The sequence below is a fragment of the Balaenoptera musculus genome, chromosome 13, assembly GCF_009873245.2.
Source record: "Balaenoptera musculus isolate JJ_BM4_2016_0621 chromosome 13, mBalMus1.pri.v3, whole genome shotgun sequence".
NCBI lineage: Eukaryota > Metazoa > Chordata > Mammalia > Artiodactyla > Balaenopteridae > Balaenoptera > Balaenoptera musculus.
Window position 1 is genome coordinate 82,549,531 of NC_045797.1, and position 17,192 is coordinate 82,566,722.

A 17,192-nucleotide genomic window follows, 5' to 3' on the forward strand; every position below is an offset into this window, starting at 1 on the left:
AAGAGTTTTGAAATATCTTCAAATAGACATGTCTTATTTATAATTTGTGTACATCTATTAAAATACTGTGTACGTTATAAAATACACATAAAACAGGAGTTCAAAAGTATAAGCTAAATCTATAAACATATTTTTGAGATATTTATGACACCAGAAAAACGTTTCTCATTAAATTAAATATGCTGAATTGCTTTGAAAAGTTTTGGCTTCATGTTGTTACAGTGAATTGAAGATCAGGTTTGAAGTTCAGTTTATTTTGCTACTGCGTTTTAAGGACTAGCAGGATTTTTTTTTTTTTAAATTTCACAAAGATATATGGATACAAGTGGAAGAAGCACAGTATATCAGTGGCTGCAGTTATTAATCACAACACTCATTTTCCAGTTCCGTCCACTAGTTATACAACTTTTTTGTGTGGTTGTTGAAATTCGGTTAGTAAATTGCTGTTTTCTCTGAGGCCAGTTCTTGAAAGCAAATCAGAAATAATTTATTTTTATATTTTAACATATGGCTGAACATCTTTAACTGGGTCAGAAAATTATGTTTTCAAATTTTAAAAACATGGATGTGAAAGTTAAAAAACAATTTTAATAGGCCAAGCATCTTATTATCTGCAAAATTCACATATGGGCGGAAACATTTCCAGACACACCCTTTTCAAAAATATTCCTTCCATAGCAAGAATTTCTTCTAAAGAGAAAGTTTTTCTTTTCTTTTCTCACTTGTTGTTAACATATTACCTTTACTGAGACAAAATCTATTAATTTTTCCTCCAAATGTTGGCCAGCATACTATAATAAGTGCTCATTATCATAGGCAAGATCAGATTTGGAACACTTGCCTTTTTATAGAATAGAAGAAAAATGGTAATTCATCTCTAAGTTCAATAGCTTTTAAAAGTTCATCGTGACAAGATAGCTAGAAAACTTTTATGTGAAATTAAAATTTTTGATGGTCGTTCTTCATCTCACTACAAAGAATTGAAAAATTCTGTTACACTTTAACAGTCTTATTTTTATAAATTTTACAGTGTTGATGACATAGCACTTTGTGCTCTTACGGGTTTAATTTCTTAGTTGTAAAAGCTGTTCAGTGAATGAATTGCATGTATATACTATATGTAATGTTCTAGAGGCAGTTTTGTATTTCAGCTGAAGTATCAGTTCTCTCAATGGTTACTGTTACAGAGGTTTTTCCTTCAAATATAGTTTTTTTTTTAAAATTTTATTTATTTATTTATTTATTTTTGGCTGTGTTGGGTCTTCGTTTCTGTGCGAGGGCTTTCTCTAGTTGCGGCAAGCGAGGGCCACTTTTCATCGCGGTGCGCGGGCCCCTTACCATCGAGGCCTCTCTTGTTGCGGAGCACAGGCTCCAGACGCGCAGGCTCAGTAATTGTGGCTCACGGGCCTAGCTGCTCTGCGGCATGTGGGATCCTCCCAGACCAGGGCTCGAACCCGTGTCCCCTGCATTGGCAGGCAAACTCTCAACCACTGCGCCACCAGGGAAGCCCCAAATATAGTTTTATTAAAGAAGTAATTTACTATTGAGAATACAGTATATTTTCATTACAACAGTATCCAACCATATTTTAACTGATCAGGTTAGAAAAAGTGTGTACTTTCTTCCAATTGTGTAGTAACCCTCTCTTATGGAGTAATTTATTTTGTTGCTTATTACATCAACTTTTCAATTTTTTTTTTCTGTGTGCGTTCCAAAGATACTTGGTCTCAAGAAAATGTATTTTAGTTTTTTACCATATTGTTTTTCATAACATTTCAGCCATTAGAAAAATCTAGTGTTTCCCAATGATGTCTGAATTAAAAACAAAAAAACAAAACCTTTTTTTGATGTTAAAGAAACAAACAAGTTTTATTTTTTTATTTTAATAAAAAATAAATTAAAAATAAAAATAATTTAAAAAAAGAAACAAAACTAAAACACAAGGCTTTCAAACATTTATCATTAAGCTCAATGAAAATTTGTAAAATTCTGAGTAGCACACAGGCATTAAATATGATGCAAATAATTATAGAGATTCTTTTTCATGTTCCTGTTGTTTAGGTTTTAAATTGTGATGGCTTCAGTCATTAACATGAAATATGAATTTCTGAAAAGCTTTGTGTTCTGCAAAAATCATGCACCATAAATAACACGGCTTATGAGAATAATAGAGTAGGAACAGACTGTGCAAAACCTATACAAATTTTAACCATAACACTAACAAAAACAATAATTCAAATAAAAATAGCAACAAAGTTAAATCTCTGCTGGCATTTGTACCCAGCATCACAGACATTTGAATATCTGTAGCCTTAAACCCTGAGGCTTGAGCTTTTTTCTTTGAGATTTAGGCCTATGAAGGCCTTTATTTCTATAGCCTTCTTTATCAGGTTTTTGTTTGTTTTTAACAAAAGAAAAATATCTTCTCAGCTTTTTCATCTGCACTTGTAACCTTACTAGATAGCTTAATGTCATGAACAGTGTAGGGGTTTTTGAAGCTACTATTTGTACTTTAGTAAGGCATTTCTGCGTTATATTTGGCTTTTTTCTTAATGTTATCCTATATTGCTAAGGCTTTCTCTTTGACTTGAGAAAGCTTGCCCATCATTTAAAAACATTAACAAGCTGGAAAAAATCACATATTTTACTTAATTGAATTATTCCCTTACTTTCCAGTTACATGTGGGATAATTTGTGTTACAGAAATCCAGATTATAGCAGTACATCATTAATGATTATGGATGTAATTCCATATTTCAAATAGGCTTTAGGTAATTTTTAATTTGGGGGGCAGTGATGTGATTAGCTTGCCATTGTTTTTAGCCCCATAGTTTGGGCAATAAGAGCTTATATAAGGAGTAGGTTAAGAGTTAATACTGCCATTTTCTTTCTGTTTGTACTAATTGCATTTTGGTATTATCTTAAATCTGTGATTATATACATTACATTCACTTTAAAAATAGCTTTATTGAGGTGTAATTGACATAAAATAAATTGTACATAATGAAATTGTACAGTTTGGTAAGCCTTGGCATATGTCTGCACCCCAAAATGGAATGCTTTTTAATCTGCTTGGTAATCTTTCTACTAGTAAAGTTTTAAAAATCTGGGTACATGTAAGCTGTAGTATGTCACAATTCAATGAAAGCTAACAAGAGTGAGATGTTGCTGAAAACCTCTATGTTAAACTTACAATTTTTTTTTTCTTTTTTTTTTCTTTTTTTTCTTTTTTTTTTTTAATTTTTGGCTGTGTTGGGTCTTCGTTTCTGTGCGAGGGCTTTCTCCAGTTGCGGCGAGCGGGGGCCACTCTTCATCGCGGTGCGCGGGCCTCTCACTGTCGCGGCCTCTCCCGTTGCGGAGCACAGGCTCCAGATGCGCAGGCTCAGTAGTTGTGGCTCACGGGCCCAGTTGCTCCGCGGCATGTGGGATCCTCCCAGACCAGGGCTCGAACCCGTGTGTCCTGCATTGGCAGGCAGATTCCTAACCACTGCGCCACCAGGGAAGCCCAAACTTACAATTTTTTAAGCTTAAATGTGTAAAATTGTAATATTTTCTTCTTGCACCTCAGTGGATCATCTTATACATTCCCATTGAGTACATTTACCCAACTTGGGAGATTTCTGAGGTCCGTTGGATATTTGTTGGACACTTGGAAATATGGTACTGAGTCCCAGGGTAGAAGTCAATAGAGCTATCAGCCATAGAAGATGGTTCTCAGAATAAAGTTCACATATGTGTTTGTTTCGCTAACTACTCCCTTTGAGTGTAGGAGAAATTATGGCTATTTGTGAGTTCCAATTAAGGATGATTTTATGTTCAGTGTTTTTAAGTAATTTTCTTTTAAACCAGTGATACTAACGTGTCTCTAAATTGACAAGAAATTGTTCCTACTTGAAGTACTGTTATTGCCAGAAATTGATCAATAAGCAGAGGAATTGTGTATGAAATGATGGTAATCAGCCTTTAGAAACTTTAGATTTGCCTAAACTATTAGTTTTCAAATTGTTTTAGCAATGAGACCTTTTCTCTGCCAAATAAAAATTTATAGACTACCAAAATGTAAAACAGACCAAAATATGGTGCATTAGATTCCCTTACCAAGACTTGCTCACTTCTTCTATTTGTAGGGAAGTGCACATACAGTGGACAAAAGAGAGATGGGACAGATATTGAATCTAAAAGGTTTTAATTTTTTTTTCTAATTTTTAGAAGTGTTACTAAAAAAAAAAAAATTCCCTCAGATGTGTAGAAGAAATACTGCTTCCTGGGTAAGGAAGAGGTACACCTTGCTTCTGTAGTTCTACTGAGAAGAATATTTTGCTTTTTCACTAAAAGTAGGTGGGCCAGGGACTTCCCTTGTAGTGCAGTGGTTAAGAATCCGCCTGCCAGTGCAGGGGACACAGGTTCGAGCCCTGGTCCGGGAAGATCCCACATGCCGCGGAGCAACTAAGCACATGTGCCACAACTACTGAGCCTGCGCTCTAGAGCCCGCGAGCCACAACTACTGAGCTCGTGTGCCACAACTACAGAAGCTTGTGCGCCTAGAGCCCGTGCTCCACAACAAGAGAAACCACCGCAGTGAGAAGCCCGCGCACCGCAATGAAGAGGAGCCCCCACTCGCCGCAACTAGAGAAAGCCCGCGCGCAGCAACGAAGACCCAACGCAGCCATAAATAGATAGATAGATAGATAGATAGGTGGGCCATTGAGTCTGTACAGCTACATAAGTAGTCAGAGGGAGAAAAGAGCATGTTCTTTAAAAACAACCACCAACAACTATTTTTGTTTTGCTGAAATGTTCTTCACTGTTCCTAGTGGTAGTTGTATGGGTAGCAGAAAGAGCTACTTCTGATTAAAACTTTTGCTTTTGTTATGTACCAAAATGGCTCTGTCCCAAAACACTTTTCCATTTCCTAATACATTCCTTTTCCAGTGCGGGTTTTTATGAGAATTAAATGAGAAGGTGATTCTACTCTCTCTGGCACAAAGTAGCTGCTTAATGAATGTTGATTTCCTAGTGTGATTTGTGGGTATATATTTTTGCCCTTTAATTTTCCTGTGAACTTGGTTTGTAAAGTACTTGGTTGTGCCTTAAGAAGTTCATTGTTTAGATTTGATTAATATTTGACTGGAAAACTGAGGATATTATGTTTGTGAGTATAATGGATGTGATACTGAAATATTTTCAGTGATTGTTTTTATGTGGGATATAAAATGAAAGAGTTAAATCTCTGTAGTTTTAAAAAATATTAGTGAGAACTGTAGTGACATATCAAATAATAGTGACATGTCTAATAATAGGGAAGGACAGTTTTGTGTTTGAAATTCTTTTAATTCCATCTCAGATTCACTCAGCAGTGCAGTTCCACTTCTCCTTTACAATTGCTGGATTGGTTTTAAAAATTACAAGAAACGTATTTTTCTTTACTTGGAAGATGGGATACAGAATATAAGGTTGTATGACTCCACAAGACCCCTTCCCTCCCAGCACTTCAAACACAAATAAGGATTTAAAAGTGTTTGGAGGATAAGTCTCTATAATAGAAAACCTTCGTTGAAATTTAGCAAACTTGGGGAGTTTTTAACTAATTTTTGTCTCATACTTCCTCTCTGATGAAGTAGACAGTATATTAGATAAGGTATGTGAAAATGCCTGAGAATAGTGATGGCATACAGGTTTTTAAATGTTTTACTGTTTATTTGCCCCTGTGATGTTTTTATCTTGTCAGTTAATTGATTGTTGTCCAGTACATCCAAAACAATTTTAATGATGTATAACACACACACACACACACACACACACACACACACAAAGTATATATACTATATGTATTGATATATAGCATGAAAGGCTTAAGATCAGTGGGAACTGTATTCTTTGTTCAGAGGTTCCCCTTCCCCACAATTCAGAGTTCAGGTTTTAAACAAGTTTTTGTTATAATATTCCCTTAACTGTTCTAAATATGAATTTTACTCTCTTAGACACCTATTACTTCATTAATGTACCACCTATATTGTTTTGTAGAGAGCTTTAAGAGCTGATTTTACTATAGCTATAGGTAAAGATTCATAAAAGCAAACCAGAAAACAGTTCTTACGCTTTGTTAAATTAGCTACTCAAGCTTATGGTGAAGTTAACTTATATCACACAAAATATGTACAGGACACTTTCACCCAGTACTCTTTAATTTCTTATTTTCCTAGATAACTTTTTTTTCCTTCAAATATTCTTTTTTGATAGGGGACAGGATAAATTTAGTTTGTCATTAATTTGGTTGACAGACCTTAAACTAATGTACTTACAAAGCTATATTGTAAAATAAGCATTACGTATTTTATTCATCTGATGTTGATAAATGATAGCAGATTAGTTAATATTACTTAGATTTTTCTAGGTGAAATAGAAAGTGTACTATAAAAAATAATATGGCATATACATAAGATTCAGAACGTTTTCTGCATGCATATAGGGGGCTTTAAAATCTATATTTTATACGCTAGCGATGGATTTGTTTGGCCCCACTGTTTTTACTTTTGTGTTTGTATTTGGAGTTGTAATAACAGAAGACGAAAATGTAAATATTACAAATTCATTTACATGACACTTCCTGGTCACTTATCTGTACAGCAGATACACAGAAATATGTTTCCTATTTTGTTGTCTTAACTTTAAAATGTGGATATTGTTCAGTACTCTGTTAGAGGAATAACTTTATTAACTTTAATTTCAGTAATAAAGTATAAATGTATCAGAAAATTCTAATTCTGTCACTTATAAAATGTATTGGCTGGGGCAGGTTTTTTAACCTCTGTAAACTTCAGTTTCTGTGCCTACTAAATGTGAGTATAATAAGAGTACCTAGTTTATACATTGTTGTGAGGATTAAAATGTTGATTGCTTGAGCTGTGCTCAGCACATGGTATAAAGTAGTCAAGAAAAGTTCCTATTATTAATAATAAATACTGTATTGACCTGTGTAATTTAGTTATAGTTTTTGGTAGATAGACTGTAAGGTATCACATAACTTATGGTCAAGTTGAATGCTTGGTATTATTTAGGGTCTATGAATGTGAACTCACAGTAACATTTTTTTTTTTTAATTTGGCCGCGCACTGCGGCTTGTGGGATCTCAGTTCCCCAACCAGGGATTGAACCTGCGCCCTCATCAGTGAAAGTGCGGAGTCCTAACCACTGGACCACCAGGGAATTCCCAGTAACATCTTAAAGGAGGTTTTTGTTTTGTTTTTTAAACATGCAGCAATTATAGAAAAACAAGTGCTAAGAAAGTGGTGAACGGTGGTTTGGAAATAACAAATTTATGATCTAAATAGCTTTTATAGAAGTCACTGATGACCTCAAAGTGTCTAATGTCTCAGTCTTGATTTACTTGACTTACCAGTCATATTGATTTTGTGGATCACTCTCTCCCTCTTTGCTACATGCTTCACCTGGCTTCCAAGATACCACAGCAGTCTTGATTTTCTCCCTCCTTTACTGCTTGCTTCTCAGTCTCCTGTACTCCACAGTCTCTTAATAAGTGGTGTATCCCAGGACTCAGTCCTTGGTCCTTTTTTATTTGTCTACACTCACTCCTTTAGTGATCTTATCCAGTTTTATGGCTTTAAATACCACCCATATACTCACAACTCATAACATTATGAAACTTTCAGCTAAAAGATAATTTGCTGCATTTAACAATTGAAATTCCTAGAAGGATGTCTCCATCATTTTGCTTATCACTTTAGACATTCCAGGTTGGTGAAGTCTTTCCAACCTCCTTCCTTTTTTTTCTTTTTTCTTTTTCTTTTTTTTCTCGGTGGATGCATTTTATTTGGAGATTTAAAAACAATTAGATATTTAGAAGCAGTTTATAGTGAGAGTAAAATCAAGTCCAATACTTCATTCCTTCATGGCAACTAAAGTATAAAAGGCTCTGTGTTCAGGAAAAGTTAGGAAAATAGGCCATTCTATACATACTTTTTTCCACCATGATGATTGTAATGGGAAAAATTGGGTGTTGGCTTGTACCTGTTTATTCAGAAAGAGAGTAGGATAAATCACTTTTCTCTCTGCTGTCCTCTGGTGCTAACTTTTTACATACAGGCAACCCAAGTCAGTTCCAGTATTACAGCTGATTCACATATTTTAAACCAGTGATATTAGAGATGCGGGAGATCTGGTAACTGGGCAAGCTCTGGGGGCTTAGCTTAAGATTTTCTTTAAAGCTGTGTCTGATCTACCTCGTTATGCAGTTTCATATGAAACTTGGGCAATAAGATTTTTTTTTAGTGTCTTTTTAGGAGCTGGGATTTTCACTCCAGCTACCGTTTTCCCAGTAATCAGTCTGGTTTTCGCCCATTACCACATTTCGGTTCTTTTAATTCTCAATTATTGGTCTTAACAGCTTTCTGCCCTGAAATCCAGTAGATCTTTGTGATTTTAGCTCCTACTTTAGCTCCTACATTGCTTAGCATTTTTCTTTCTCGTTCTTGAATGTTTTGTGGTGGTGGTGTTTTTTTCCTTTCAGTGGGGCTATGACTTTTTAATGTTCTCCTGTCATTTCTGTGCATTTGAAAGTAGGGAAAGGGACAAATAGTGTTAATTTTCTTCATTGCTTTGAAGTTTTGGTTGTAGGCTTTTCTTTAATATAAGTTTTATTCTTTTAAAAGTTTCTTTATCTTAGCTTTAGTATCACTTTCTATGAAAAGAATCACAGTTGAAATCACAAGACACTGAAAAAAAATCTTACCTCCTAAGGTTTATATGAAACTGCTTAACGAGGATGGTCATAGACATAGGCTTTCATTCAAGTCTTGAGGTAATCCAGCAACTGTAACTCAGTATCAATTTTGTGTACTGAAAATTCTAGTATCTTTTAAAAATTCAGAATTTGTTTCTTAAAAAGTGGTACTAAATAGAATAAGTTTCAAATGTAAAAATTTATAAACATAGAACCTTAAGTATAAATGTAAATATATAGATATGTATTACCCCTACATTATCTTCTGATGTAAATTATTAGCAAATTAAGGTATTTTTTAGTATTATTCAAAAATAAATATTACCAAAAAAACTTACTGCACAAATGAAATAGTATGTGATCTTTAAGAAATGGTTTAAAAAAAACAAAATAGTATTATTGTTGAGTTGAGCAACTGTTCAAATGTTCCAACTGCTGAAAAAGCTCTCTGACTCTACACTAGTGGGGTATATTATGGGAAAATATTTATAAACTGATTCCAGTTTTTTCTTGTTTATTTCATCTTTGTGTAACTCCATTTCTCTGTGATAACTTTCAGTTCTTCTAGAATTAGTAAATTAAAAACTCAAGTTACCTTTCTAAGTTTTGCGTGTAATTTTCCCCACATTTTCTCCCTACCCAGATCCTCAGAAGTTCTCTTTATTACTGTTTTGTTTTCTGCAATCCTCCAGGTTCCTTCTTTCCCCTTCCAAGCTTCCACTGGTGGTTAAGATGAGGGAGATGAGTTAAGTATATTGAACCTCTAAGATTTAGGTAGTATTTTGCTACATCGTTTTCTAAGAGCAAGACCTTGGGCATGCCAAAGTCACTTAATCTCTCTAAACTTTAGTTTGTTTATTTTTTTAAATGAGAATATGTCCTTCTGCCCTCCTCAGTTACTTGGGGATGAAACAATATATGCACTAGTGTTTTAAAAATACTGTTTTCTTCACAAGCATATCCATTGAGTAATTTGAGACTTGGTTTGTTTCTTACTAGTTTTTTTCACTCCCACCAACTTATATGTATGTACTTTTTCATATTTTGATTATAAATTTAATGCATGCTTGTTGTAGAAAGTCTGGAAAATACAGAAAACTTACAGAAGAAAATAGAAACCTGAACAGTGCATCATCCTGTTTTCATGTTTTTAGGGGAAATTTAGTTTTGAGCCTGAATTTCCTGAGGGTAAAGATAGTTAGTGTCTCACTTGTTTTTAGAGTTTCTATTTGTATACACTAGGCACAAAATTAATGCTTGTTGAATGAATGGGAACTTAGTCTGGGTGTATTTCTTAAAGTAAAAAGCTAGGTAAAATTTTACTGGACATTGGAAGAGAGAAAAGACATCTGACTAGCAAAAATAATAGTGGATGCATATTTTAAAATGACATTTTTCTCTTGGCTAAAACTACAGTGGAAAACATGATAGGGTCAACCCTAATATTCTCTGGCAGAAGTTAGGAAACTATTTAAAGCTATTGGATATGGTGCCACTGGGGGCAATTTCAAATCAAGGTGGATTAACATTAACTCAGTGAGAGCAAAACAATAAAATTTAAAGGCTTTTTATCTTGAATGCTTGAAAATTGTAACAACTTTCTTTTTTCTCTTTTTATTTTTTTGTTAAACAGGATGGCTTAAATTCCTTGGTCCTTGATTTGGATTTCCCTGCTTTGAGGAAAAACAAAAATATAGATAATTTCTTAAATAGATGTAAGTATGTGTAAACTTCATATTTGATCATATGACTCTACTTTTGATAAGAGATTTATGTTTAATATTATTACAGTCCACAAACTTATAACTTAACTTACTAAATTTAAATTGTTTTTAGTTTTCCATTTGATTTATTTAAATACTAATATTCTTTATTTCAAAGCAGAATTGCCAAATCAATTAAAGTATGTAAAGTAGGTAAAGTTCAAGGTTTTGATTAAAATAAGATTGCTTAGAATTTCAGGACAGGTCATTTATGGCAGTTCCAAGAGAAGTTTTCAATTAATGTTAACAACTCTAAGACTTAGCTTTACATTACCCAGAAGACTTAATGAGCTTTATGTTTGTATAAATGTAGACATTTCAGTCTAGTTAATGAAAGATAATATGATAACAGATATTGCCATAAACGTAGTAACTATTAATATATGCCAGTATTGATGTTGCAATGAAGTTGTAAATGAAGTTGAATTCTGAGAATAAGAAATTCTCAAAATAATTGTATACACTTTATGTGAACACAGTATGCTCTTTAATTTGGAATTAATCAGAGACTAGGCTGTTTTCCTAATTAAAAAATCTTATCTATAGTTATCAAATCTACAATACGTGATTACTGTTTTTCAAAGAAGTAAGCTACCAACATTCATGATTGAGATTAGCCTTGCGTACTTTCATAGCACCTTTCTGCAGTGATTCAGAGTGTACTCCAGGATTGCCTGGATCGTCACAGTTTCAGCTGTCATATAACTTGCCAAGCAACAGAGTCAGAAACAGAATAGTTTAACTGCTACTTTTTGGTAGTCATTAATGTGTTTATATTTGTTAAACCAGAGAGTTTTTGTCCTTTGATGTAAAGTGTATGTGTCTTAGAGTTTTAAATAGCAACATTTAAAAACTGACGGATTTAGCTGGAAACAAAGCCCAGTTTCTTGAAATAAAAATTTGTTTACAAATATGGTGATTATTTTAAAAGGTTGCTTATAAATGTGATTGATATTATGGTGATCTTTTTACTGTAGATGAGAAAATTGTGAAAAAGATCAGAGGTCTACAGATGAAGGCAGAAGACTACGATGTTGTAAAAGTTATTGGAAGAGGTGCTTTTGGTGAAGTCCAGTTGGTAAGAAAGAATTTGCTTTGTTCTTTTTATTATTTCTTTTAATGACATGGTTTTGTGAAACATTATCAGTGGCCCTTGAGTAAATCTAATTTCTGTGTCCAACCATGCCAGAAAATTAGTTTTATGAACTTGGTCAAGTCATTCCATCTCTGAGAGCCTCAGTATCTTCATCTATAAAAAGAGATAATTGTGCTGTAAATACCAGGTCTTTTCCAGCTCTGAAACACTGGGATTTAGAATAAGGCCAACTTGGCTTCACTCATGATCTGCCTAGCAGTTAATATTCTTCCAGAACTACTGTGTTTTTATTTAGTATGTTCAGATTAATAACATCTCTGCTTAATTAACTGAGATTTATTTAGATATACGAGAAACCCAACAAAGGCATTTTAATAACTGAAAGTAAATATAAAATTTACCTTTGTAGGCCAAAGTGGTAGCACTGGAAATACTTCTAAATGTTTGCAAATATTTCAAATATTTTATTTATATTATTATTATATGAAGAACTATAATGTAATATTCCTATTTTCATCACCCGAATATGAAACTCTTCTTTTTTTTTTTCTTCTTACAGTTAAACTATGGAGTCAAATTCTGTTTTTAACTTAATAGTGCTTTACTCTTTTTGATGGAGCACCAAGAAAAACTGACTATGTGCCAGCATGGGTTTCTCTAGGAACAAATCATGACAGACTAACCTTTTGTCTTTTTCTCTTTCGTTCTTTCTTTCTTTGATAGGTTTATTGAACTTGTAGATCAGGATAGTGCAATAGGTGTAATATACATCCATAAGATATTTGAAAGAGTCTGACATACTTAGGATGATACGGAGAAGTGTCAACGAATAAGCATATGGATAGGGAGCTTTATAACTACGTTAATAGCTGTATTCTAAGGAGCCCGATGAAGGCATGAATGGTTCCTTGGACAGAGATCCCCAAGGTCAGGTTTTAGGATTCTTTCCTCTCCTATTAAACATTTTATTAATGACTTGTATGGAGGCAATGGTGGCATGTTGAATAACTTTGCAAATGAGTTAAAACTGAAGTATGAAGATGAGCCAAAACCCAGAAATCATCACATGGGGAGGTCATTAGCCAAATAGAAGAAGTGAAATTTAACCAGGATAATAACCTGTACTTGGGTGTGAAGAACTCAAGGAATAGATTGCTTAACAGTGATTATGAATTAAAGAACAGTTTTCCTGAATGTAAACCAGGCAAAAGTCATCGGTGATGTGGCTACCCAAAATAGTAAAGTTTGGACTGCTGTAATAAATTTCTAAGATAATAGAGATAGGTTTTTCTCTAATTTGAGATGACTGGGCCATACCTGGCATATTCAATCCACTCTAGATGCCCTGTTGCCCTGTTTTAAAAGGGACGAATAATGCTCAAGCACTTGAAATAATGCCATCTGAGGTATGGTTGAAGGAATTGAGCCGTTGATTGGGAGTAGATTTGAAGAATGGGCTGCCTTCGAAAGTAATGAGGTTTTGTTTTTGTTTTACTTTTGTTCTTAGTGAAAGTGCTGAAGCTTCAGCTGGTAGAATGCTCTAGTGGGTAGGGTGGGAGATTAGATTACATGAGAGTTGATATGAAAGTTTCTATAAGATAGGGAAATTATAAAGTAGTTGAATCCTAGCTCTGCCATGGTCAAACTCAAAAGATCATGGTGAGTTCAGACAGATTTCTCAATCTCTCTGAGTTCCAACCTGTAGAATACAGATAATAACAACTATGTTATGGGGGTTGTTATAGGAAACTAAATGAATTAACAAAATAAATAAGCCTGGTTGTAGTGTTCTCTGACTGTTAACCGTTATTATTATTTAGTATTTGATATAGGAGTCATACTATTGTGTGCATGTTTCAAATACAATACATGTATTTGAAACAGGCACATTGTTTCTTCATACTTATTTCATTGTGGTTAGGGAATAAACACTAGAATTTGAAGTTGTATTTTTGGAGGGAAATATGACAGACCTTGACTTGTCATGTTTTTGTGTCAGGGTAGTCATTGTTCTGTGTTAGATTAATTTGATCATTAAAGTTCAATATGTTAAAGGAAAGGAAAACAGAAACAGAGGCTTTTGTTTTTGTTGTTAATTTCCATCCCGTATTTCATTTTGGCCACAGGATATGCAGAAACAAAGTCATATGTTTTTAAAAATGAAAAATATTTCAACGTTCCACTAATTCGATGACCTGACCTGAGAGCTTGTACATGTTTGTTTTGGCTTTAGTTCTTGGTTGTTACCTTAGGCAGGGACTCTTAAAAAGAAGAATGAGATTGAAAAGGGAAAGCCCAAGTGCTTCTCCCATAGCCTTTTGAAGTTGATTCGTATGTGGAAGATAAGTTAGTTAGGCAGATACGTAGGGAATGTTCCATATTTGGCACATCTTTATGATTATTTTTCCTAGTCATCTGAAGAAAGTGTTACAGTAGTAGGTACAAATGTGTCTTCCCTTGTGAAATGCTTTTTCTGGTCAAGTAAAGATATGTTGTCACAGAGGACCTACCAATCAATTTCCACGTAGAAAATTCTCATTGTAAAAGTAACTTCGGTATGTCACAGCAACTATACCACAGTATAAGAGCTAGGGTCCAGACTACCTACGGTTGAATTCTGACTCTTTCGCTATCTAGCTGTGACTTCAGACAAGTTACTTAATCTCTCTGTGCTTAGTTTCTTATCTGTTAATGAAGATAACAATAGTGTTTATACCTCATGAGATTACTGGAAGAATTAAATGTGACAATATATATAAAAAGCATTTGGAACAGTTCCTGGAATATATTCAATAGTAAGTGTTTAGTAAATGTTAGCAATTAATTGTCAGACATAAAACAGCGCATTTATCTATATCCATCAATGAAATAGTTAATCAGGATCTGTTATGTTCCAGGAGCTGTGCTAGCCTCTAAAGATACAGTAATATAGCCTCTATCTTGCTGAAAATGGTAGTTTTGTGGAGGAGAGGAAGAATTTTACTTTAAACAAGTAAAGTTTTTTCAGATTACAATAAATGCTATGAAGGAAAAGATCTGGATGCTCTGAGAGAGAATAATGGAGGAATGTGCCTTACTCAGACTGGGCAGTTAGGAAAGGTCTTGCTGTGAGAAAGTGACATTTGAGTTAAGTTAAAGGAGTTGGCCACATGAAGAAGTGGGGATAGAGTGGGAGTTAAAATACAGAGGGAATACATGTGAAAATGTCATCAGTCAGGAAAGTGACAAGTCATTTAATTTATTTGGGTGTAGATTTCCTCATCAGAAAAGGCATTTCTTGTGGATTGAAAAGTTCTATAATCCCAGGAGGGCAAAATTTGTTCAGCTTGTTGTCTTTTGTCTTTTTTTCCCCTATCTACAGAGGAGATGTACATTTATGTTTTTATATCATGAAAGGTCCACAACAATGGATGGTTTTATCTAATATCCCTCTTGTTTTTGGATTCTACTCTTTTGGAATATTTTATCACATCTCATTTTGATGGAACATAGTACGAGTCAGTATAATATATTGATTAAGAGCATGTACTCTGGTGACTTCCATGGTGGTCCAGTGATTAAGACTCTGCGCCTCCACTGCAGGGGTGCAGGTTCCATCCCTGGTCGGGGAGCTAACATCCCACATGCTGTGAGGTGTGGCCAAAAAAAAAAAAGGTGAATCAAGGATTTTGAAATGAATTTATAAATAAATGTGAAACTGGCTTTAAAAAAAAAAAGAGCATGTACTCTAGAGCTAGACCTCTCAACTACCTAACTTCTTTGTTGACTTAGTGTCCTCATTTGTAAAGTGAAGATAATAATAGTTCATTATTCATAGGTTGCTATGAGTGTGAAATGAGCTAATATATGGAAAATATCTAGAATAGTATCTGACACATAGTGAATAGGTAATAAATTGTAGGCTAAAATTGGAGCCTGCTGGAAAAGCAGTTAAGGTCCTTTTAAAGACTCATTTACTAATTTCACATATTGGCTTAACAAAACATGTTTTTATAGTTAAGGTAGTAATGTTCAACTTTTAATAGATATTTTGCATAAAGTACTCTGGTACTGTGGAAAAACAGTCAAAGCCATCTACTTTTGTTTCTGTTCTGTGGTATGCAGATGTCCTGTCATCAAAGGTTTCATTTCTTTATCTTGGAGTGGCACTAATAATAGAACTTTTATAAGAGGTTTTGTGAGGACTAAATTATGTTATACATATGTGGTACTTATCATGGACGTGGCACATTGTAGGTATCAAGTAAATACTAGCTGTTGTCACTATTGTCAGTTTCTGTGGATTTATGGCATTAAATGAGTTTTAATTTGGAATAAATAATCAGAAGTCTTGTTCTTACTTTCATATATATTTATGTATGTTAATTTGCTAGGGCTGCCATAGCAAAATACCACAGACTGTGCTTAAACAACAGAAATTTATTTCCTTACAGTTCTGGAGGCTAGAAGTTCAAGATCAAAGTGTTAGCATGTTTAGTTTCTTCCAAGGTCTCTCTCCATGGCTTGCAGATGGCCACCTTCTCACTGTGTCCTCACATGGTCTTTCCTCTGTGCATGCACATCCCTGGTGTGTCGCTCTGTATGTCCTTCATCACCTCTTCTCGTAAGGACTCCAGTCAGGTTGGATTAGCACCATCCCTAACTGCCTCTTTTTAACTTAATCATGTCTTTAAAGGCCCTGTCTCCAAATACAGTCACATTCTGAGGTACTAGAGGTTAGAGCTTCAAAATGTGAATTGTGGGTGAGGGGGACACATGATTCACCCCACTACAGTATGTATGTATGTATGTATGTTAGGATGAACTTTTCAGTGAGATAACCTTTTGACCATGGTATGCATGCTTACTTTTTTTGTTTATGTTTATTAACTTTTCTTGGACACTAATTCTCTTTTCTTTGAAAAAGAAAGTTATAAATTCTAGCCTTGCAAATGTCTTAAGGTAAAAATACAGTCTTCCTCTCTATTAGTAGAATATACATTGTTCTTCAGATATTCCTTTGGTTAGTTGATTAACAAATGTTTATTAAATGTCAAGTATCATCATAAACATATAACTATCGTCAACACGTTAAACAGGTAAACTACTCAGACAAGGCACCTTTACATTCATGGAGCTTTTGTTTTGAAACTGTTATAGTTTCAGAAAGAAATTGTGGTCTGGGTTCTAAAAGTAGAGTTATAAATTAATCTTCTTAAATGTAATGCGTGTATGTTAGGAATTACTTATATATGATTCTTTACTCGGGGGAGATGTATAAAAACAAGTTTTCATGGTAGCAGTGGAAATATTTTTATTTTGAAGTTATATCTTATTATTTTGGAGTTTGGAAACCTTTAATTGGTTTTGCGATATTGTCTACTCATTCTCCTTAAGAAAATGTGACATTAAATTTTTTCTTGGTGGTTTTATTTAAAGCTACACAGATTAGTATATGAATGTATTCTCATTCTCAAAGGTCTAAGTTACTTAGAATTAGGTAAAATATGAAAATCTCTATCATGTCTTCTCTCGATTCCCATTTTCAAACATAAAGGTAACCAGCCTGTTGGTAATCTTTTAGTGCTTTGATGATTAGAAATATTTGGGGACT

The 17,192-nt window shown here is 34.1% G+C and overlaps 1 protein-coding gene across 1 annotated transcript in view; it reads left to right on the forward strand.

The window, feature by feature from the left end:
- The window catches only part of ROCK2 (Rho associated coiled-coil containing protein kinase 2), a 142,516-nt gene that overhangs the window by 45,318 nt on the left and 80,006 nt on the right, over positions 1 to 17,192 (forward strand). Inside the window, 2 exon segments of the mRNA XM_036872594.1 lie at positions 10,374 to 10,455; positions 11,481 to 11,581. Coding sequence (XP_036728489.1) covers positions 10,374 to 10,455; positions 11,481 to 11,581 — 183 coding nt within the window.